Genomic DNA, 25,074 nt, shown 5'->3' on the forward strand with positions numbered 1-25,074 from the left:
GAACTAGAGCTGTGCAAACTGATTCCTTGATTCGCTGGCCAAATTGGAAAATAAACAGAAAAAAATTGTTTCAAGATGGCACAAAATGAACATTTTTCAGCAAACAAAAAAAAAAACAAACCACTTTTGTTTCAGGTCGAATTAAATGTTTTGTTTAACGCAAAATAAAATTTTTTAATAAAACTAAAAATCAAAAGAAAAAGTCATTTAAAATCTACATTTTTTTTAAAAAGTGAAAAAAAAAATTTTCCAGATTTTTTTTTACCAAAATAATCTGCTGAATTAAATACAAATTCTTAAAATGTTTTAGTTGACTCACACATGCATTTTTTGTCCCCCCCCCCCAAAAACTGTCCAAACATTTTTGCCCAACTTTAATTTAGACCTTAGAAATTAATTTTAAAGGCAGTTATTAACTGAAATGGTTTTATGGGGTCTGTATTGTCTCAGCATGTTTTTACCTTCTCTCTTGTTGGTCCATCAGTCAGTGGAAGCACTCCATCACCAAATCATTCCTCTTTGCAGAACGTATGGGACAGCTCTGTCAACTGTTCCGTGAAACTGTAAGATGAATAGGCTATAGAACTGCACATCACCCGTAAGCACTGTAAAAAGACAGGAGATAAAGCTTTGAATACACACTATCTTAGATGTCCAATAAATGAACATCCACACACTATAACAATGCTTAAAAGTATTTAGACTATTTCATACTGAGTGGCAAAACAAAAGTCAGACATATTCTGCCCACTCATCCTACAATGGCGTCAAACAGATTGAACAAAGCTATTTCTAAGACAGAATAGACTCAGCCTATAAGCAGGCTGTTTGAGCTTTCCCAACCAGCAACATCCTTATTTCAAACTGCTAAAAAGTAGTATTTAGGATTCAGAAATCTCTGGAAAGTGTTGTGTTGCTTTTGCAATGACACTTCTCTTTCCTGGACAAAAAGGTAGTTTATACCAACATCTCTATAATACGCGAAAGATGTCATTCAAAAATTTAACAGCAAGACAGCAACTTTTTCACTGATATCTGATAGTTTAATAATATACTTCTATACTCAGACTTAATAATACAGCAATAAAGCATTACTGCAATCAGCTCATACAATTAGGAGTGCTGAATCCATAAACTTATTCCCAGATCATAAAATACATACTACTACTAAAGTGCACAGTTATTAGGCCTTTTGCTATAGTAGGAATTTAATAATGCAAGAATTAAATTATAGATTAAAGACTCTTTACTGTGCAAGCTTATAAAGGAGTGTGCATACAGCATAGCCAAATTCACAGAGAAATGGGAGAGTTTAAAACTGACAAGGTCAGTTGTCTCCAACCTTTTTGTCCTTTCAGCTTTCAAACCCTGGTCTTTCTTCCCCCCCACCCACCATCTTATCACCTCTCCTCCCAGCCCTCCCACCCCAGGACAACAATTTCCCATTTCTACTTTTAAAATCTTAGATGGAAGCCCTTAAACACACTTCCAGTGCAGCAGGTTGCAATTCAGGTAGAAGGAGGCTAAACAATTTGATTTCAAATCCACTGGAGATGAAAAACAGATTTAAAGAATTGTATACCTTTCTGCTCTGCATTAAATTTTATAGCATTTGTCAAAGACAGAATACCTAGACCATCATTTACTCTACTGTAAAACCTTCCTAAAGCAGAGACTAAGTTAAAGATGCAATTACATATTATATTTATTGAAGACACCAGGTCCCATAAAGATTCTTATATACGGCCTTTTGAATGCAAAGAAACCACAGTACGTCTTTCAAATAATTTTAATTTTGTTTATAAGAAACAGTTACCAATGACTTTTCACTCAGTTATCAACATCCAGAAATTCAAAACTTTGATTCTTATTGGCCAAATGCCTTGCTAAACACTGAACTAAAAATAATCCTTGATAAAAATGACAGCAGTGCATGCTGGTGATATCCATTCAAATCAATTTGGTTTTATGTACAAGAGATCTTTGGAAAGTTTTGCAATCTTATGACAAGATAACAGTGTTTATTATGACAGGGAGATGTGCTGAAAAAGCATTCAATTTGATTGAATGGATCTTTTATGCATCAAAGGAAACAGAGAAAAGACTCAGAACCCGGAGAAGTTGTAAGCCTTTTACTGTAGAAAGATTAGAACTAAAACTCTGTCAGCCACACTCATGAAGTTTAGTTATGTGTAGATAACCTCTTGTACTAGATCAGATGCATCTAGCATTCTACAATTTAACAAAATATTAGATAAATGTGAAATATCGTACATTGAGTTGGGAAAAAACAGAGTTTTGGGGAACCAGACACAAAATCCAATTACCCCAAATAGTTACATATTTGAGAGAAGGGGGGCAGAGAGGGTGACATTTCAGGTACATAAAGTTGATAGGTAATAATGGCTGTGGCATAAAAGTGTTCAGTTGTTCAAATACAGTACATTGCACTATTGTTGTAGCCATGTTGGTGCAAGAATAAGAGAGACACAAAAAGTAGGTGAGGTAATATCTTTTATTGGACCAACTTCTGTTGGTGGAAGGGACAAGCATTTGAGCTTCACCGAGCTCTTCTTCAGGGCTGTTGAAGATAACCAACGTGTCAAACTGAAGAAGAGCTCGGTGAAGCTCAAATGCTTGTCCCTTCCACCAACAGAAGTTGGTCCAATAAAAGATATTACCTCACCTACCTTGTCTCTCTCAAAGATGTTACACTGATGCATATTGTTTGTCACATGCAGTCATTCTAATAAAAACTAAGTCCAAGTGATGACATTTTTCAGAGATAAATAAAAGAGCCATCAAATAAAAATGCTCAACTTATTTTAATATGATACAATCTGAAAACAATGATAAAATAAATTAGATAACCTTGATTAAATATTGTGGCCCATTCTCTAAGAAATAGGACACTTAAGCCACATTTCCCACAACACAGTTACTAACTGCCTCAGTTACATTTACAGTTAACACCTGTTGCAAAAAGTCATTTTAAAATTATCTTTGATTAAAAATCTCAAAGTCATGATATGCAATACCCAAGAAAAATCAATAAACCACAGCTTAAATTTTTTAAAATGAGTCACAAAATGTTTTTGGAACCTCTAGCCATGTGAAATATTCTTATCCGTAATAATAATACATTACAGTGAAGAAACTAAAAAACCACAAATTCTTAGGGTTAGAAAGTGTCATCAGACTCAAAGATTCACGTATGCCTAAATTCACCAGTGCCCCATCACTGTGGGCAACCCAGGCTTCAGAGATACAGATACGATTGAAATATGACTCCAGTGAAGGAAGACTTACACAGATAATGGTAAACACCCAGTGATTAGATCGTAGTCATGAGCAGGAAACTAAGCTTACTCAAGATCATGCACGCACATGTTTTGTAACATCAGAGGCTACAAAGTTTTAGTTTTGTTTTTGTTAAGGTGCTAAGAACAACTGAGCAGTGGACTAAGTTTTAGATATCTGGCAAGATCTCTTCTAGCACTCATCTGAAGAATGGCACTATACAGTTGATGTAGTTAAGTATGAAAAAATTACAACATGGATTGAGACTAGGCAAAATAGAAAAGGTAAGTGGTGTTTTAATTTTTGTAAACACACTCCGTATACTAAAATTAAAAAGTTACTAGGTATACTGATTAGAAAGTATTATTTAAATTACACATTAACCGTTTTACCTAAGTTATCTTTATACAATACCTTGTCATTCATTAGAGACACACAAGGTGGATGCGGTAATAACTTTTTATCATACCAACTTCTTTTGGTGAAACAGCCAAGCTCCTGAAGAAGAGCTCTGTGTAAGCTAAAAAACTTGTCCCTTTCACCAGCAGATGTTGGTCCAATAACAGATATTACCTCACTGACCTTGACTCCTGGGAACAAACAACAATGTCATTTCTAAGGTATTTAAAACCTTTAAATTCTATGTTAGGAATAATTAAAGCTTATATCACTCCTGTGAGGCAGTTTGTTATTATTTACATTGTACAGATAGGTAATTGAAGGACAAAATTTAAATAACCTGCCCAAGCCATAGTGAGTAGCTCAGATTAGAGCTTGGGAATTCCCAATTTCTAACTATATTCTGATCACTGGACATGCTACCTTAAAAACAAACAAAAAAATTTTCTTCCTTTACTTATCTTCATATGTTCTTAAATTCATCTCTACATTATATTAGATTACAAAGGTTTTAAAAATGTTACTGGTCTCCATGAGTTTAATGCTCATGAAAGTGAGCCACCAGGTGCAGACTTTTAAAGCCATGTATCACGTGCGAACTTTACACTATGCCAGTACTTATGTAGCTCTGCCCACACATCGCAGTCCTGACATGCAACATCCCTACTATTCCAAACCTAGGCCTCTCTTGAACAAAAACTAGAAATAATGCTGAATAGAGCCAAATTATGGGATGGTTTTGTTTTGTGGACAGATGGTGACTATCAAGAGATGGACCTTATACTTTCCATTGGTGACCTAACCTCAGATTTTAGCCCAAATGCTCCAAGAAGTGAAACATCAGTGCACTATCCTATAACCTAGTAAGAATAATTTCAAACTCAAGAAAAAAAAAAAAGAGTACAATATTATACAATATATAGTATGCTGGTTACTATAGAACTGTGTTCCTTATTGACCATTCAGTGATAAAATCACACATATTCGATGCCACAGTACATTTCCCATTACACTCAAAACTCAACCAAAACAAAGGACCTCATTTTTATAGGTACGTCCCCCTTTGATTTACTTACCATTTCCATTTAATAACTGGACCACACATTTCAGTGACTATACAAAACACAATTAGCTAAATAGTCACAAAGGAAGTTTTAACTAAATGTGTTGCAGCATATGCTTCAAATGTATATTAACAAAAACATAAATTTGCAATATTTCTGTCAAACTGATGAAGCAGCAGCAGGGGTTCTGGAGGAAGTTACATCCAGCCCTCCTCAGTCAGGTACATAAAGTCAGACAAAAGTTGGCCCTGCTGATGTTTGGAAAGTTTTCTGTAATGGTCACGTTGTTGCTAACAGTGGTTCAGGTCCACTGGTATTAGCAATGCAGGTAGCCCCCATGTATATGGACCACTAGTTGCCAACAATGTTTTTAACACTGTGCCAATTAGGTCTGGTCCATCTATGTTAGGGCTCCCAATGTTGCTAACACCAGTGCAGGTGAACCTGTAATTGCAACTGCAGACAGCGCTGACATATGGCCTTTGGAAATGTGATCCTAGGAGACATAGTGTAGAAAGGTAAGCAGAGTGGGGAAAAAGAAGATTTTAGCAAACCAAAAACAGGGTAGGAGGGAGGAGGAGAGACCAGCTAAAATAAAGAACTTTTTTAAAAAAGAGGAACATCTAGACACAGAAGAGAAAAAACAGAGAAGATGTGAACAGCTTAATATCAGGAGGAATCTGGTAATTGGGCTGAATTGCTGAAAAGCAATAGTACAGCTCCAACACAAGGGGAAAGAGTTTATTGGAGGAGTAAACAAACCTTCAATAAAATATTCAGGCTAGAATTGCTAGTCCCTTCTGTTTGACAGCATGTGAGTGGGAGTCACTGACGAACAAAAAAAGAAATTAGATTAGATTTTTTTTTTAAATTAAGATATTTGATCTGTGCATGTATTTCATCTGACGTTTATGCCATATAATTGGTCACAAAAAAGCACACCCACACAGTACTATTAACAATAGTGCATGCTCCTCCATAAGCACACTTCAGCCTAGCCCTGGAAGAGCCACCTTTAATAAATACTACTACTTAGCAATCCATGGTCTCTCTTCTGACATTATCAACACGTTTGTCAAATGAGCACCAGTCAAGCTGGACTCCCTCCACCCCTTCATGGTGGGCACTAATCCTCTGGGAACTGGAGTGACATTACCAAACTTATTTTACACAGGTGACTGAACAGCCGCCAGATAACCTTCACTTAACGCCCGAGGGAGCTGAATTCAACACAGCGACCCAAAGAGGTTGCACTGGTCCATGGACCTATTGCCACCCCGTGAGCTAGCCACTGGCCAGCCCAGCGCTCTGGCCGTTCCAGCTTTAACTGCGCGAGGGGCTGCCACGGCTCCCGCCCCAGAGGCTGCTGGGCCGGCTGCTGCATCTCACTGCCCGGCGGGGCCGCTGGCCCCTTTCTTCCGTGTATCTCACAGCCCTAGTTATTCCCCCACTCCGAGACGCCACCGGCCCCCTTGGCAGGTCACCTGCACCCAGACCCCAACCCGCTGCCCGCCTCGGAGAGGATGCAGGGGCCTGAGGCAGCCTCACCTCAGCGGGGTGGCCGGGGACCATCCTCGCCCGCCCGCCCGAAGCGCTCCGGGCTGCGGGGAGGCGCTGAGTGCCCAGCCGGCACCTGGCACCCCCAGGCAGCCACGTCCCAGGGACCCGGTCGCTGAGGGAGACGCGCACAGGCGGGGGACGTGCCACGGCAAGAGCCCCCCGGCTCTCGGTCCCCGCGCGGAGCGGAGCTCTGAGGGGCACGGGCAGGCGGACGGCGAAAGATGGGGGCCTTGCGCGCCCTGGGGAACACATGAGGCGGTTGGGCAATTGGAGCGGCTCGCGCCCCCCCTCCCCCGCGTCACGTGACTCAAGTTTCACTCCCAGCCGGGCTCCAGCCCTTCGCGCCCTCCTCACTGAAGCCGGCGCTCGCGCTACCTCAGCCGGCCGGGAACCACTTCACCTGGCACCGCTCTCGCCTCAACAGCCGGATCGCCGCCGGCTTCTGGGGCTCAGAGATCAGCTGATTCACGCGGGGGCAAAGGGGCGGAGCCTAACGCCAGCTCCCTCCGAGTCAGGGCGGGTTGGTAAAGAGGTCGAACTGAGGGGCGGGGGCTGGACTGAGCGCGCAGACGGGCGTCCGTTTGGGACAAACTAGTATGAGGGGCGTTAGAGAACCGTCCGGGATGTGAGCGCCGGGGAGGGAGAGTTAGCACAAGGCGGACCGCGTGGGGATGGTTTGCCTCCCCCGCCCGCACGGTGCAATGAGGGGGTGGAGAGGCGGTGGTGCTAGGGGCATCCCCCCCCCCCGGAGGGGAACGGCACAGCCCTAACATTAGACCGATCCCATAGAGCCGGGGTAAATGCACCTTTCCCTGCACCCCAAGCACTGGTCACCACCCACCAGCACAGGGCAGGCCTCAGCCACTTGGCCCCATAGCACCCCATATCATCCTCCTGCCTCCCAGCCCTCGGCCTGCATAGGTGGCATCCCCCACATTGCCAGCCACAACCAGCCACGTGTTCAAAAATCATGTCAAGCCCCTCAAAACTTCAGGGTTCTTTTTATTTGCCTTCTGATGTTTGAGTCTCTGAGGTGCACTTGGGTCATGTTTCAAGCTTTTCTCTGTCACCACAATGGTTAGAAATGTTAGAAAAAATGTAAACTGAGAATCTTGTGTATTCACGTGACTCCAGGAACTGGCGCTTCGGGAAAACAACCAGATATAGTGACGCAATAAAATTGTGAGAGTTGGTAATTCTGCATCCTCAGAATGCCGGGATCTCCTCCAACCCCCCTCCAGTCTCACTCCTGTAGTGCTAGGAAAGGGGTTCTCAACCTTTTTTGAATCATGTCCCAATTTTAGTATTGTTTTTTTTTAACTTGAAGGCCCCCGTTACAATAGCAAGACGGATACTGCCACTTATCATTGCTAATGCGTTTCTTCAGGAGATACCAGGCAAATTACTCAAAAATGCAAGTCAAATGGTACTATAAAAACACCCTTACCTGTATTAGTGCTGATAATGCCAGTCAGTGATAGATTTGAGTCAGTGGTTCGCAACCTTGTGCACAGGGTCATAACACTGTTCAAATTTGGCCAATCTGCTCCTCTGTCATGCCATGTAATTCCTGAATTATTAGAAGACTTGCCGCATTCTCCTAGGAATTTTGATGGATCCCTGCCTGCTTCCCTGTCTGAGAACCTCTGTACTACAGCAAACCATTTTATAACATTGTACTGGAACTTGACACATACGGTAAAAACACCAATAAAACCCAGAGTTTTACACATTCAAAACACTGGATTTGTATTACTTGCAACATCGATGTAAAGGGGTTCAGCATTATTATTCCCACTTTACACATGGATCAGTGGTGGTAAAGAGAGGCAAAGGGACTTTCCCAAGATCACAGAGAGTGGATGACAACACTGGGTTTAGATCTCAGGAGCTCCAAACTCTATATTCATTTATCTTACCATTAGAGGTCTGCTTGGACCTAATTTGAAAGCCCGACTCCAACTAGCCCACAAACGACCTGAACCCAACCTAAGCCTGAGTGTCGAGTTGTTTTTAGACTCAACCTGACCCTGACAGTCCTCCTCTGTAGGATGTAATATGTAGACTCTCAGGGTCACCACCTCATCCTTGGGGCTTGGCCTGATGGGGCTTCCTGGTCCCCAGGTCCTGTGCCCACAATCCATTTCCTGCTGCCTCCTGCCTGTGGGGTTGGCTCAGCAGCAGCTGCATGCCCCACTCCTGGCAGCCTCCACACCTCACTGCACTGTGTGAGCTACAGAGTGAGAGGTGCAGTGAGGTTGTGGCGACCAGTAGGAGTGGCTCACACAGCCTGGACCACCGTGCCAACCCCACAGGCAGGAAGAGGTGATAAGAGACCACTGAACCTGTGCCTGAGAGTGTTGGTTGTTTTCAGGGCTGACCCAACCCCGACGCTTGTAGTTGGGTCCCATCAGACTCAAGTCACATTGCAAGACTCTAACTACCACTTACTAAAGCCAGAATTTCTGGTAAGTAATAGCAGACACACAGTGGATCATTTCTGATCCCATCCAGTAGAGGGCAGTGTTGCACATACACACTTGCAGTTCATTACCATATAAACCATGAGAAGGTACAGGAAAAGTAAAACTTAATATTGGGTACGTTACATCATATAATAAATGCTAAGAAGCAAAGTCATGACCATTTTTTCATATTATTATTATTATTATTGAAACTTGAATCTCTCACCCACCTTATTTCCAAGATTTGCAGTGTGTCAAAGGAGAAGCAAGAAGTTATATTTTCAGTAGTACCAACTCTCACAGTTTTACTGTGAATCTCATGAAATATGGTTTTATTCTTAAAGTCCCAGCTCTTGGAGTCATGTGACTAGAACCTTTCTGAGCTTTCGTTTTTTTTAAAAAAGTAAGTTTCTAGTCCTTAGGAGCGCAGAGAAAAGTTTCAAAAAGTGATAAAAGTTCATAAAGGCTCAAAACTAGAAGACCAATTAAAATAATTCAATATTTATAAATTTTTAACTAATCTTATTATTTTTAAACTAATCTCATGATTTTGGGGCCTAACACGTTTTTTGAACATGTTTAAACAATACTGTGTTTTACTCTGAAGCCTTCAAAATACGATAAAAGACCCAATCCTTCCTCAACTCACAGAACATCCTGAATACAGGGATACTTTATACTTCTATGGCATCTTTCATCTGAAGCTCTCTAAGCACTGTATAAACATTAAGCTTCATAATACCCCTGCAAAATAGCAAGCGTTATTACTGGAGAAACTGATGTACAAAGAGGTTAGGAAATTTATCCAAGCTCACACAACAAGTCAGTGGCACACCTGAGAACAGAGACCAGAAGACTTGACTCCTTTTCCTCTGATCCAACCCTCTCACAAATTATCACAACCTCTTATGTGAGAGTCCACTGGCATGTCCAATGAGAAGATAATTATTATTATGTTTATAGAGTTAATTGGTTTGGGGCTATGACTGAAAACAAGGAGGTAGGAAAGGATAACAAGTAAGTTAGAGGGGGAATTTGAAACCTACTCTTTACAAACAGTGTGTTGTTCTTATTAAGGCACTGCCAGCTTGTAATTAACAACTAAATTATTTTTATTTAAACATTACATAAAATCAACAAGAGTCTGCTCTAGGGCCTTGTCTACATATGAAAGATTTTTCAATCTCTCTTTAGGTTTTTTGGCGTAAGTACCTGCATCTGCACACAAATAATCTTTTTCTACCTTATTTTGCATCTTATCCTGCTATATACTTATATAATTACTCCACTTTGGAAGCAACATATTTTGGAATGAGTTATACCACTATAAGGTTCATATGGATGCAGCCCTATTTCAAATTAATTATACCACTTTAGGTACTCCTTCCATAGCAATACCAACCTCATTGCTTCATATCTGGACTGACCTGTCTGATTACCTGTTATCTGCACTGCTCGGGGTCATCTTGACCAGATGTCTCCCTGTATTTGAATGCTGGTACACACCTAAGCAAACCGGCTTATGACAAATTCACAGACCCTGAGTCCATTATACTCACCTTCCTCATGGTCCTGTCAGGATATCCTGGATTTCATTCCCCTCTGGGGAAAGTTCAGTCTTATCTTTCCAGTAATCACCAGAATGCAAAAATCGACCAGTGGCTTGTAGAGCAAATGCAGGGGTATTCCTCGGATTCATGCCAGTGCCACGCCAAAGCCAATGAACTGCAGAATAATTACAAAAACACCAAAGACAAAAATAAGACCTGCAGTAATACTCCTGGTACATGTGGACGCTATGAGGAGCTGGATCAGAGTTTTGCTCAAGAGGCACCACAGAACTCCATTATATGTTAGACAGTTTAACTGCAGCCTGCTACACCATGGTGCAGGGACCCTGTCACCAAGGAAATAACTAACAAGTCTTACCAACTTCAAGTGCATAATAATGAGCCATAATGGTAAATTAATAGTCACTTTAATACAAATGATATAGCATGGTGCTTAGAATTACAGAAAGAACTGAATGAGTGTGTGTGTGTAGCATGCACACAGAATACAGTTTTTAGGAGCTATTAGAACCTATGATCTAACATAAACTCATTAAACCTGCAGCATTACTAAGACAATGAAAATCTTCTTGAAATCAAACCACACTGTCTCAGTTAGCAGCAACAGCTGCTATTACAAAGTCTAGATGGCTTTAAACGTGGCTACACAGCCTACTCTGGCTTGGTGGGAAAATTAAACTTGCCATTTACCTTTCTGGCAAAGATAGCTGTCTATGACCTACAGTACCAGATGACAGATGAAAACCCCAAACCCAGTCTCTCTCAGAGAACTATTAAAGAACATACTCAAACTGAGGCTCGGTCTCACTTAGAAGATGGGGAAGCTGAAGAATGGAGAGGTTAAGTGATTTGAGCAAGACCACGACTGATAGGCACCCAGACCGCCAGTTGGGCACCTATGGATGCATTTACATTTTTGAAGAAACAAACAAATGATAAAGCCCACACAGGAAATATGTGGAAGGTCTAGTAAGCAACCCAGGGGGGTTGATCCTACTCTACAGAAGTCAATGGGAGTTTTGCCATTGAAGTCAATGGGAGCAGAATAAAGCCCCAAATTTCCAAAGTCCCACTCCAGGGCATTAATTGCAAAGCCATCCTTTGTTTCCTTTTTTTTTAAATTATATTTAAAACACTTTAATGTTTTTAAAATAATGTGCTCTTCTGTGTAATTATTTGTGTAGCGATAAGAATGTCTTTTATATTACCTTGCAGCATTTCTTTAGATACTGAGGTGCCATAATGCAGCAGTTACAGGGAGTCCAGTATTTGCTCTCACCTTCCCTCACAGTAATCATTATAACAGTAAATTAGAGAGTCTACCTCTGCTACGTGGGCTGAATACTCCATTTTTATTCAGTACTTTGAAGTACAGACCTATTGTGATGCTTGTTCGTTTCACTGCTTCAGCGAGCTGGGAGAAGTGACATTAGCATTTTTGTTATAACAAAGTGATTTTTTTCCTGTGATGTAGTATGAGGTGTGTCATGGAGAAATAATTCTAATCTAATCTAATCTATCATAAATTTACATCTTTCATTGGTATTTATGCTTAAATGTATTTTAAACGGCAGTTTCCATTCACTGGGGTTTGTACAGGTGTACCTCTCTAATTTCCCTAAGCTAGACAAGTTCTGACTCAAACATACACACTTAGGATCATAATGGAGCAACAAGAGTCAGAGGATACAGAGAAAGGTGATAAATGCTCAAGAAACAGGATGTTCAATAGGTTGTTAACTGGGGAACTGCTTGGGTTGGATTGGGAAGGGAAGTCCATATAAATGAGATACCTGCTTTCCGTGTGCCATAACTTCTGCCCCCAGGACACCCATGACATGCCTCTTCCCACCCTATATGCTGGGTGGGAGGGGGAAAGTTGGTTTAAGAGGCAGAAGAGCCACTTCCACTGGCAGAGGGTTCCCATGAAAGGGGGAGATTCTTCACCCTCTCTCTGGCCAGTTTAAGGCCACTTTGCACTGATTATGCAATGTACAATTGATGGGATATATTTTGGGCTGGATTCATCACTCTGCTAAAGCTACTTTGTGCTCATAGCCCAGAATATATTCCATCAATCACAGTGTGCTCTGTCCTTCAAAAAAAACAACCAAACAAGGACATGCAGTGCCCAAAGCCTACATTATTATTACATGATGGCTAACAACTTAGATGCACAGAAGTGAGGAAATTCAAATGTACAGTTTCTGCAGAAACCATAGCTCACCCACACTGTACATATAAAATGGCATAAAACCTAACAGCATGTACTATAATTAATGCAAGCTATTATATATGTATAAGCAAACCAAGACACCATTGCTGGGGGAACCAGAACATTTAATTACTTGGTAAATTACACTGAATTACTTCATTAAAACACTATTGAATTAACAGAGGTTTTATTTTCCCATTGAGCTTGTACATAAATATTGGCAGTTTTTAGAAGCTACTGGGCCAAATTAACTGAAATCAATGGAGTTACACCAGGGATGAATTTGACCCATTGGGTGTTGGACTGATGGAGGAAAACTGCTGAAATCATGAGACTACTTGAGGCACAAACCTCATGTGAGTCATATGAACACTCTGGCATAACACGCTTCGAGCAACAGAGGAGCAGAGAGTCGAAAGAAAGAGATTGAGATAATGTTTTTTTACCAAACTCAGGAGAACATGGGGGAAGCACTGTGTGTAAATGCTCTCAAACCTGGATCATGCTGTTGCTGTTCAGAGAGAAAGGGCTCTCAACGCAGCCAGAGTACCCAGTCTGTGGAAGTGGAGTCTGTGATGGAGGTATTCAGTATCCCAGACAGCGTTTTAGCAGAGAGATAAATAAAGGAGCTCAGTCTGCCATTCTGTTTGGAAGTCGGAAATGTCTGCCGTGTTTTTCTAATTCACTAAGGGTCAAACTTTCCATTGAAACCACACAGAGGACTTCTAGCTATCTCAGCTCTAGTCTTGTGGATTCCCTGCTGAGAGGAATTATAATCACCCCATGCTTTAGCTTGTGAAGAATTCCCTCGATCTGATGTTTTCAGGAGAAGTCCCACTCCAGCTATCTCTGTGCAAGACAGAAAGGGGAGCCAAAGATTTACAGCTTGCTAAAGGAGGAATCCTGCTGTGGATTAGAAATCCTGTTACATCTGGATTAAATAGTATATAGGCATCCAACCCAGTGCAGTTGTGCTATATGTGTTTGGAGGCTGCACATCACTAATTATTATTTTTATTTAATGTTGACATATTAAATAAATGTCATAACTTTGCATGGTGTTTTACAGCAATAAAAAGACATATGGGTCAAGTTCAGAGATGATGTATAAAAATGTGTCAGTTACATAGTGGTAAGAGAGTCTCAGTGCTTATTCTTTAATAAATTTGTTAGTCTCTAAGGTGCCACAAGTACTCCTGTTCTTTTTGTGGATACAGACTAACACAGCTGTTACTCAGAAACTTGTCAGTATGAAGGGTAATTGTGGGGGAAGGGAGCAGAAGAAGGTGTAAATTTAGACTTCCGTAAACCTCTCTTCTGAATTTGCTTCGCAGTCCCTGCCCTAAACAGATTACAGCCAAAACAGAGGGGTAAATCAGCCCAGCTACTGATGCACTCTGAAATATCAGCTTCACAAGCTATACCATATACAAAAGCTGTAAAATTTAAACAGTTGATCCCATTATGGCTACTTAGAGAATCAGCAGATGGGCACATGAGTGTGGGAAAGGAGATGGGGAAAAAAACAAGAGCTGAAAATCAGAAAAAATGAGGAGAAAAGAGAGAAAATCATCAATAAGTAGGAGGAATTTGTCTTTGATTTAGTTTGCTTCCTCCCTCTCAGTTACCAGATCTGAGCAGAGTGCCACATCCCATGGATTCACTCCAATCACAGTGGTTCCAAACACTCCAGCTACAAAAGTCTGGGAGAAAGAGACCACGGAGTAACAGCGATCCTTCCCAGGAGATGGATTTTGTGAAGAGATTTCAGTGGGTGAGTGTGCAGTATGTATACAGCCATTATAAGATGTTTATCCAGAGATGATCATTAGCCATGAATCACAGTATAATTATCCAGCATTGTGTACAGATGTCATGCAAATAGCCTTTGTTTTGCTGGGGGGGAAAAGGATCTAAAAAAATGCCTTTTCCTCATCTAAGCAGAGACAGGGCCTCCCGTTTGGAACGGCCTCATCCTACCTGAATCTGGAGAAGCTGTGCGAAGGTTCTTACTCTACAGTTTACAAGGGGATTAGCAGGTGAGCAGGTTCCAGAGGGAGCTTCCTGCCATTTTGCCATTCATTTAGTTCACTGAAACCAGCGGAGCTTCCCAGAAGTGAATTTGAAAGTAGAAGATTCTGAATATTCAAAACGAGAGAGGAGCAAATAAAAGGTTTTGTTTTTCCTTTACTGGGATATTACACACAATTGTGAGACCCGTTCAATTTCTCGGAGAAGTGATTTGTTAAGATGGAGGGTGCTTTGACCTATCAGAGCTGTGTGGTCATCTTAAAGCTGTTCCAAAGGAGGAGCTCTAGATTCCCCTGGCAAAGCAGAATCCTCGGATGGTGTGAAGCTGCTTAAGTCTTCATTGTGGGGGGCTGCCAGGAGGCAAGGAGGGTGTGTTTTGACATGTGGAGAGGGCAGAGTGGAAGTACAATGCATTCCACTGACACTTAGCCAACAGGATGGTTCTTAGGGGACTATTTTAGCCAACTCAAATTTGTGCCAGTGCCCAAATGGCCACCAACCTGTCCAGGATTAGAGGAGCCATTAAGGTGGTTTTGAATCACCTTTGCTGCCCCTTCACAGTTGTGCTGAGCGTGACTTTGACAGAGTGTGTGACTGAGCCTTTAAATGCCTTATTAGAAAAGCGCAGAATAGTCCCAAGTGAATTAGTATTAGTTGGCATGTTAGGCACTGATGGGCACCTTCTGAGTCCATTTATGTCCTTTCACTCTGACCCTTTAGAATAAATGGCCACTTGGTGGCTTTGAAAGTAATCAGTCTGGAGACAGAGGAAGGAGTGCCTTTTACCGCCATCCGAGAAGGTAAGGACATATAGTCAATCCAAACATTGAAGAGAGAGTGGGAATATCATTTTTCAACATGTATTTTAATTTAAAATCTCCATATCTGGCAACTTCCTAACTTCTTTTTATTTTCTTGCCTGCTCTGCTCTTCTGCTTATACTTTATTATGAGCATTTGTGTAATTCTGTTTGCCACTGGTGGATTTAGGAACAAGCAGAAGTTTGGTTTTGTGATTAAGGCATTGGATTAGGACTCTAGACATCTGGGTCTGATTTGTGTGTCACTTAATCACCTAATCTCTCTGGGCCTCAGGTTCCCATCTGTAAAACATGGATAATAAGACTTCCTTTCTTGCATTCTTTATCTGTCTTTAGATTTTGACTGCAGACTTTTCAGGGCAGACAACTACTCTTGTTTGAACAGTGCTTAGCATAAATTGGAATGTGTAGGTGCTACAATAATAAATAATAACAATTGTAGATAATTGAAAATGTCCATGGCAATAAAAATATATGAGTTGACAGTGATTCTTTAATAATACAGTAATACTTTTGATGAAGATCCCAAATGCTTTATATAAAGGGTATTATTACTAAGTATTTTACAGCTGGGAAACAGAGGCACAAAGAGACTGAGTAATTTACCCAAAGCTGCACAGGAAGTTAGTTTCAGAAATTGGACAACAACTTAAGTCTCTTGACAATCAAAATCATGCTTTAACCACTAGACAAGACTGCCTGGGGAGAAAAAATAGCATGCGATCGTATAATTAAGGATTGTGTCATGCATATGAACAAGGGAGATGGCTTTGAGACCCTGATACTCTTTTAACATGGCATGTTGTATGTAATAGATTATCATACTGATGGCTGCTGCTATCAGGAGCATTAGAAATTCTGGTCTGATGGCAGACATTTTTAGATACAGCTGACTTTTGGGAAAATGCACCATTTCAACATGGCAAGAAATGTTTCTCAACATGAGACCTCACAGAGCACTGGGCTAAATGTCTGCAGCTTTCTTGATTTCTTTCCTTTATGTCTTTCCTTAAGTTCCTGATTTTTTGTCTTATAGGTTTAGATGCCCCTACAAACATAATTTCCCAAACTGCCTGTTTAATCTACCATTAAGGCTGCTTTTTTAGTATAAGATCCCAAAGGAAATATAATCCAGTTTCTTTTTTATGCTGAGGAGAATAGAAGGAGAAATATGTAACCTTTCTGCCAGTCTATTGTCTAATATAAGTAAGATCTATAAATGGAAGGGGTCATGACACTCCAGTTTTATAGTTCCACTCAGAATTGCACTTCAAAGCTGGGGTTGATTTTGCCAGTGCTCACATTAGTGGTATGCAGGGGGAGACCAGATGGAACCGCATTCACAGGACAACCCTAGAACAGAGAAGGAGGTCCAAACTCTGCTCTCAGTTACACCAGTCTAAATCCAGAGTAATTGCAGAGAAGTCAGTGGAGCTGCTTCAGGTTTACACCAATGTAAACAAGATCAGAATTGGTGTGGACACTTTACCCCAATTCTGGGTGAAAGCAAAGCGAGATACCGAGCTGTCCCTATTTTCAGGGAAGCTCATATTATGGGGCCGCTGACACTCAAAGTAGGACCATTTGCTGATCTACTTGCCACAAGAACCTTACCAATACAATAAGCTTTAGAAGAGAATCCCTCCAACATTTACCTGCTTAGAACTCTGGTGCTAGTTCTTTACTCAAAAGATCAGGTTGCCCTAATTTAGGGTGAGCTGCTTAATTGAGGTGCCTTAATTGAAATGCCAAGAGCCTTTAACTTCCATTCACTCAGATAAAACTAAGAAGTTCCTAAGAAGGATCTATTTTAAATAGTTCTTTTGTGTTGTATTGAGCTTTGTGACATCTGACATCTTAAATTTACAATGTAAGTCAATAGTGCAAGTGTCATTAAACAAAGCTTTAGATTTATTAACATGTTGCACTCTATGTTACCTTAAAGGAGTGGCACTAAACACTTAACAGCCAAAGGGGTAATTTATCTGAGAGAGCCTCAAAAGGATTAAACATACTTAAGGCACAATTATGGCTGTAATGCTACAGTAGAGGGATGCTGAGATGCACCAGCTGAAGGGCACTGAGACCTCTAAGAGGCAACTCAGGACACAATAGTCTTGATTCTTCATTTCACTATAGAGCCTTTGTGCTGCTCCACTGGTACAAAAGGGTGGGAAACCCACAGGATCTGGCCAGCTGGGAATTCCTTCATGATAGAAAAAATCTCTGGGTAGCATACAGCCAGTATAGTTGCACTATATCTCTCCCCTCCACAGCATAAGGGATGTGGCTAAAGCATCTTTATTTGGTCCATAGGAAGCCAGATACAATTTTTAGAGGAGCCCTGAGTCTATTACCCTATGTCAAGGGCTCGACTAACCCCTGGATGGCCTTGGAATCAGGGAGTCTCAAAAGGCTGCTTTTGCCGACCTCTTGGTGTCCTGGACTGAGCACAATTTGATTGAGTGCAAGAATTGGACTCAGAATCTCTGGAGCACCAGAGATCTACAGGCCAGCAGCCTCTGATACATCCTTTCTCCTCCCTCTCCATTGGGAAAGCTATTATTGTCTCAAGCCTCAGGCAGAACAAGGCCTCTGAGGATATGTCTACACTGCAATTACGAACCTGCAGCTGGCCTGTGCCAGCTGACTTAGGTCACAGGGCTCAGGCTAAGGAGCTGTTTAATTGCAGTGTTGACATTTGACCAAGGCCCTCAGTCTGAGCTCTGGGACCTTCCCAGTTTGCCTGGGCTCTAGGACCCTGCTCCAGGGTGAACCAGACATCTACACTGCAATTAAACAGTCCCTTAGCCCAAGTCAGCTGGCACAGGCCAGCAGCAGGTTTTTATTGCAATGTAGACGTATCCTGATTGTGACTATCCCCTAAGCAAGGCACAAAGTACTGAGACTTTGTGCAATCTCTCCCTGCCAGCCTGTCTCTGCTGTGCCAGGCAATCTAGACCTCAGAATACAAAGATGAGTGTAACAAGCTTGTTTTATAGTAGAAAGTACTGCGGTCATCAGCGCAAGATACAGGAGGAACCACCACCATGAACCAAACATTTTAACTTACCTAAGTTGGCTACCAACATAAAGATTTAACCTGTCTGTGTTTTATTTTAAATTGGTATTTTAACTTCTGGAGCTAACCACCACAGTGTCGGGATGAGAGCTGTGCATAAGTAACTTTTTGGTTCAGCGGCCAAATCAAAAAAATATTTAATTTCAGTTCAACCTGAAATGAATTTTTTTTCAAATTTTTCGGCAAACCCAAAAAGTAGAAAAATAAAATAAAATAAAATTGTTTAGGTTTGAACAAAACATTTAGGTTAATTTTTATGGGGTTGTTTACCTTTAAAAAAATAAAACTGAAGTAAAATTCAAATCAAAAAGTTGTTTCAAGTAAAAATGTAAACTGTTTTATTTCAAAAATGTTTCAACTTGTTTTATATTTTTAAATGGAAACAATTTGGCGAATTCAACACAAATTCATGAAATGTTTCAATCAGTCAACCCAAATCTGCATTTTTCAGAAAAAAAGGGGTTTTCTGAAAAATTTTGCCCAGTTCCAGTTAGGACATCATGTGATGCCTCCCGCAAGTTGGAATGCACAGTGCTTGAGCCACATGTGGCTTGTGAATCTGATGGTTGAGTCAATGCTCTTTTTAAGGCAGAAATTGCCTGTTAATATGTGTGTGTACAGCGCCTAGCACAATGGGACGCTGATCCTGATTGGGGTCCCTGGACTGGACTGTATTACAAGCAATAAATACTGATTGCTCTAGCATTTAATGTCCATTCAAAATTCTAGAGACATTCTGTTGGGAAGTTTCCTTCATGAGATTGTCAGCTGCAGCCCATCCCTAGTGTGAGAAACGCTAAAGCATGCCCGCAGGGGAGAGTTGAGTCTAGGGGGCTGTATACTTGCAGTGGCTCTGCCAGCTGGTTAGGCAAGCAATAAAAACATGCTGAAGTTATATAAATGCAGTTGAGGTACTGTTAACTTAATAACGGCACTCTTGGCACTCATTAGAGAGCAGTTCTGTGGAGCATGAAGGTGTGAGAATTAACTAATATGCTTTTCAAAAACAGAAACTGGCGAAATCCTGCCTAACACCTAAACCAGTTTACACTGGCATAGATATCAGCACAAACTCCCTGATATTGTACTTCTTGAAAGTGACTACAAACCCTCTTCTGCACAAAGTCAACCTTGCCCCAAAATTGGATGGCAGCTCCCATGTGCAGCCTGGGAAGTCATAGAACGTGCTGAATCAGCGCATCTTCTCAGAAACCATGAGAGAGGGCAAGTGGTGACAATGTTGCCAGCCTTCCTTTAGGATGAAATCCCCCTTGCAGTACACAAGGGGCCAGACTGTTTCATGAGGCCCATGTAACTCCCTCCCTCAGCTTCAGAGTATCTGGCCCAGCGATTTTTCCAGACAGCCTGATTGATGAAGCCATGTATAACCCAGGCCATAAATATGCTACTTCCACTGCCAAAAGCAGCTCTTGGGCTCATAGCTTCATTTCTGTTTCACCAGCATCTCTTCTCAAGAGTCTGAAACACGCCAATATTGTGCTCCTGCACGACATTATCCAGACAAAGGACACTCTGACATTGGTCTTCGAGTACATGGTGAGTTGCTCTTTTGCTAGTTTGTTATGAAGCATCAAGAAGAGACCTGGTGATTGTATAATGAATGTTAATATTTCATAGCATTATAAAAAGAAGGTGTTATGAACAATTTCATTACAGTGATTATTTCTTTCACTCTCAATATCTGACTTCAATCTATATGGCCTTGGATCTTCCTGCTTCCTTTCTCCCTTTAGAGACAGCCACATTCAAGAAGGGTCTCCCACCTTATTTGCACTACACTGGCAGAAGCTGATTTCCTTCATTGCTACCATGATAGAGTGGTGAAACCTGTGCTGTTGAGACACAGTTTCTCTCACCATTGATCTCAGTCAACAAGCTCCCTAATTTCAGCATCTGGTTTGGTAAAAATCAACAAAAAGACCCATTAAGCAAGCGGGAAAATACATGAGCCATGGTTTCCTCTATCTGCAATTTTCTGATGAATTCTGACCACTAGTAGCCCCTGGTCTTAAACTGTTAGGATGGGCCAACATGCTGATCAGGGCTCTGATTTCATATACCACTTAAGCATGTGCTTAACTTTAAGGATGTGCTTAAGTGCTATGCTGGATCAAGACTTAAGTGAAGTGTTTCTTTCCAGGGTGAAAAAAATACAACTTTGCAACCAGTGTTGTTTTCTACACGTCACTCACAAAAGGGTCACTGCCATTATATGTATGTTGTACCACTGTGGATTTGACTTAATAGTGTGATCCTAGTCAGTCTTCCCTAGAGCTGATTCACCTGCAGCTTTGTCCTAAGTCGTCTTTCCTTCTCCCCTCCACACTTATTTAGCACACAGATCTGGCACAGTACATGGCCCAGCATCCTGGAGGACTTCATGCTCACAATGTCATGGTGAGTTCTTTAAGGGACAAGTATCCCTTAAAGCATGAAATGTATGTTTATTTTCCATTATGGAGAGTCATTGTAAAATGTTGTGGTGCTTAAAACATCTTAAATCTTTTGCTAATATCTATTTATCTCAAATACCTGACAAAGAGTTCAGAGAAAAGATCTAGTTGTTAAAGATTCAACCATACTCACTCTTCAATTAAAGACTGAAAAAGTCCTCACTCCAGTTTTCTGACTGTTCAAGAAGGCTTCAACAACATCTTGTGGCAATGAGTTCCATCTCTATTTAATTCATTATCATCTCCCCACTCACTGGTCTCTTCTCAAAACTCAACAATCTATCCCTCCTAATACGGAACTATCTTCATGTCTCTAAGCTTTCTAGATCCCTTTTATTTCTGCTATATCTTTCTGAGGTAGGTTGACTACAAGCGAGGGTGAGGGTGTACCATTAATTTATAGAAGGGCATTGTAAAATTTTCTATATCTTCTATCCCATTTCTTACACATCCTCACATTTTGATTGCTTTTTTTTACCTCCACTGCATACTGAGAAGCGGTTTCCATTGAGATGTCCACAATGAACACCCAGGTCTTTTTTCCTGAGTAGTTTCAGTTAATTTAGAACCCATCACTGTGTATGCATAATTCAAACAACTCCTCCCAATGTGCTCCATCTTACGTCTGTGAACAATGAATTTCATTTGTCATGCTCTCCTAGCTTTATTAGGCACCTCTGAAGTTCCTCAAAGTCTTCTCCCATCTTGACTAATTTAAATAATTCTGTCATCTGCAGATTTTGCCACTTTACTCGTCGCCCATTTCCCCAGATCATTAATAAAGTTATTAAACTACACCCTTTCTGACGGTCAACCCCTTCTAAATCTTTTGCCTTGTTTAAAAATAAGGACTTATCTGAATCCTTGTTCAGATTTCAAACACTCTCAAAGTTCAGAGATGTCCAAGATCCAGTGTTTTTGTCTTGGCACAGTTCTACTTTTTACAAAATCTTCGTCACATTAATATTCTAAAACAAAATGGCAGGTTGCAAGTTCTCTGGAGCAAAGACCATATCTGCCTGTATGTTTATATAGCACCTAGCACAATGATTCTCTGATCCTGGTCAGGGCATCTTAGTACTACCCTAACATAAATGTTAAATATCAGAAACATTTCAGAATATCAGAAATGTTTAAGGCTGAATTCTGGTTCCATTAACTAAAGATGAGTTTTGCCACTAACTGTAATGGGACCAAAATTCAGCTCTTAGGTTGTTTAAAAAAAGGAAGATTTTTTAGTGTATAGTAAAATAATTTAGGAAAAGCAGGTTCATACCCTGCAGTTTCTACTCTCCTGTAGAGCACTGGATGAGCAAATGGCTCCTATTCTAATATTTTTAAATTAATGCTACAATTCAGAATGGAAACCTAAATTAATTGGAATGGAATTGTGGAGCTCAGCCTTTGCCCATTATAATTCCAAAATTAATGCCAACCTTGACTGACAGGGGAGATCTCAGAAGCGTGTGGGCAACAGTCACTTGCCCCCCTGAAGATGGAGCTGCTTGGCGTCTCCACTTCCAGAAAATGACGGGTCGGTGCAGTGCACCACACAAGTGCTATGCCACCAGGAAGGCTTGTTTAAAAAAAACCCAAAAAACTGTAACGTGTTCTGACTGGCACTTGCATTAGTAAATACGAGCCAGCTGCCCTCCTTAGATGTTTTCATTCGTCATTGACAAGAAGACTGGAAAACAGCAAAGTGATTTACTATGAGCCTGCAGGAGGGTGTCGTATGGCTTGTTTCTTTCATCCTTGCGAAGCAATTTTTGAGATCTCACATGGAAGATGCTATATAATCATATTTTGCATTTTTATATCTGATTTTTGTTTGCCTCTTTTCCAGTAGAAAAGCTAACCATGAATGTCACCTTTTTTTCTAGTCTCCAGGAAAGGTCTCGGATAAAAAGTGTTTCCCCTCTGGAGAAGGCTAATAACTTATGCAATGAGTTGTTTTCTATCCTTCATGCCTTTTCAGACCCTGTTCTGGGCCTGATTCTCATTTACTTTAGGATCACTTTACACTGCCAGAGTAGTGAGAATCAGGCCCTCTGGCTTTATTTTTTCCTTCTGTGTCCTCTCTCTTCTCCTTCTCCCTCTTTTCTTCTGCGGTTTTTCCTCCTCTACGTACATTTTTCCTCTCGGTGTCTCCCTCAGTGATTAACACCAATACCAGGACTTCTGACATTGCAGATGCTGAGTCTGTGCTTTGGGAAGCCTTAAGTCATCTTTGCTCCTAAAATAAACAGTCAGATTCTAAAGGGCAAAGCTTTTGAAATGCCCATTTAGGATATGAAGAGTGACAGCCCCTTCACTGTCATAGTATGACACACTGAAAGCATCAGGGAGACTGGTAGGAAGCATATAACCATCAGCTGATGTAACTATCGAAGATTCCATAATTTTTATTGTTGCAATTTTCCAGTCCCCCTGCTCAGCCTGTGCCACTGCTTAACAAGTTGACAAAGTTTTTACTGATTCCTCCCTCCCTTTTGCACTGTTTCACTGTAAAGGTTTTCCTGACATTCAGAGTAAATATATTGATGCAAAATCCCACAAATCTGCTAAAGTTTGTTGCCCGTTTTTTCTAGCTCTTCATGTTCCAACTTTTGCGAGGCCTGGCTTACATCCACCAACACCACATTCTTCATCGTGATCTGAAACCCCAGAACTTGCTCATCAGTTGCCTCGGCGAGCTCAAATTAGCTGACTTTGGTGAGTCGCTGCCTAGTTACAACTAGCGCATCTAAGAGCCGTGCTTTCACATACTTATATTTACGCATCCAAAGCCACCAATGGGTACGTGAGCATAACCTCTCTCACTGCACTTCAAGAAAAGCATTTCTGTGATCAATCTGTAGACCTGATCCTCCTCTCCTCATACTGGTTTACACTGAAAGTAACTTTATTTAAAACAATACAATTCCAGTAGTATAGGAGTAATTCCAGAATCAGACCCCGACATTAAATATGTTGCATACAGAATAGATGATTATGTAGGGAAGGGTAGAGATTTTATTGGCATGAACTTGCTTTGCCAAAACTGAATTATACAGGTCATCCCAAATGTGGGCTAATAAAACTTTCCTTCCACACCATCATGTATTCTGCATATGCCACATTTTACAGGACAAAATTATGTTAGAAATGTTTGAGATTTACTTTTTTTTTTAATTGGCAGCATTTTTGTTACCCTTCCTCTCTGTATTGTCTGTAAAGTCAGTTCATCTCAGCCCCACACAGCCAATGATACGGACTTTGTAGAGAGAAAAAAATATAACTAAACTTCCAGAAACCTTTAAAATAATTTTTATAAAAATCATAACGTCTTGATTTTAAGGTCTGATAATTTGAGATCTAAGAAGGCTACGAATAAAGGCCTTGAATTCTCCCTTACACTAAGGCCCCTTTACCCCCCTCTCGCAGTTACACCCACTTTAAGGGCCAAGCTACAGCAGTGTCAAAGGGCCTTAGTGTAACTGAGAATTCAGGCCAAATGCTTCAGAGCTGTGGGAAGGAGAGATTCTCAGCTCTCCAGTGGTATAAGGCTTCCTTTTTCCAGCCCTGATGAGTCTCACCATATTTTGGGAGAGATCCTCAGCTGGTAGTGTTGCCACTTCTGGGTGGACATATTCCTGAAGGTTTCATCACATGACATAATCTTTAATTAAAGATTAATCTTTAGTTCCTGGGGACTACAGGACAATCCTGGAGGGCTGGCAATCCTACCAGCTGGTGTCAATGATCATAGCTCCATAGAAGTCCATGGATGGAACTATGACAGTTTTTACACCAGCTGAGGATCTGCCTTTCTATCTTAATCTGCCGGGATCTAGGACTGACTCTGGCACATCCTGCACTTCGGATCCATGTCATTTTGAGGAGTTGGGAGAGAATGTCACATTTTGCAGGAAGGAAAGAAACATTCTGAAGGTGTTTGTTCATTCTAAAACGGTAGCTGTCTGAAGCTGCTCAGAGGTTTGCAATGCCAATAGTTGTCTCACCCGGTTTGAATCAGTGGGCTAAGTGCCTTAGAAACACTGAAAAGGTGGAAGATAAATCCAATTTATCCCATGGCTATACATACTGTGTA

At 41.1% G+C, this 25,074-nt stretch overlaps 2 protein-coding genes across 8 annotated transcripts in view; one reads left to right on the forward strand and one right to left on the reverse strand.

The window, feature by feature from the left end:
- Window positions 1-10,364, reverse strand: part of ALS2 (alsin Rho guanine nucleotide exchange factor ALS2) — a 68,495-nt gene extending 58,131 nt beyond the window's left edge. Inside the window, exons 1-3 of one of the 7 annotated variants that reach the window (XR_014713665.1) lie at window positions 6,699-6,844; window positions 5,526-5,591; window positions 462-605 (exon numbers count right to left, since the gene is read on the reverse strand). Coding sequence is in view for 6 of the 7 variants with exons in the window: in XM_084643994.1 (XP_084500120.1) it covers window positions 462-481 (20 nt within the window). In the remaining variant the exon portion in view is untranslated. Of the gene's footprint in view, window positions 1-461; window positions 606-5,525; window positions 5,592-6,311; window positions 6,559-6,698; window positions 6,849-10,347 lie in introns of those variants that run through there. The other 6 variants (XM_084643994.1, XM_084643996.1, XM_084643999.1 and 3 more) reach the window with 6 other exon arrangements.
- Window positions 10,365-13,034: 2,670 nt separating this feature from the next.
- Window positions 13,035-25,074, forward strand: part of CDK15 (cyclin dependent kinase 15) — a 55,026-nt gene continuing 42,986 nt past the window's right edge. Inside the window, exons 1-7 of the mRNA XM_084643814.1 lie at window positions 13,035-13,155; window positions 14,199-14,348; window positions 14,516-14,613; window positions 15,326-15,405; window positions 19,970-20,064; window positions 20,863-20,925; window positions 23,573-23,696. Coding sequence (XP_084499940.1) covers window positions 13,036-13,155; window positions 14,199-14,348; window positions 14,516-14,613; window positions 15,326-15,405; window positions 19,970-20,064; window positions 20,863-20,925; window positions 23,573-23,696 — 730 coding nt within the window. The 5' untranslated portion in view covers window position 13,035. The remainder of the gene's footprint in view (window positions 13,156-14,198; window positions 14,349-14,515; window positions 14,614-15,325; window positions 15,406-19,969; window positions 20,065-20,862; window positions 20,926-23,572; window positions 23,697-25,074) is intronic.

Source organism: Lepidochelys olivacea, assembly GCF_965140295.1.
Source record: "Lepidochelys olivacea isolate rLepOli2 genome assembly, chromosome: 11".
NCBI lineage: Eukaryota > Metazoa > Chordata > Testudines > Cheloniidae > Lepidochelys > Lepidochelys olivacea.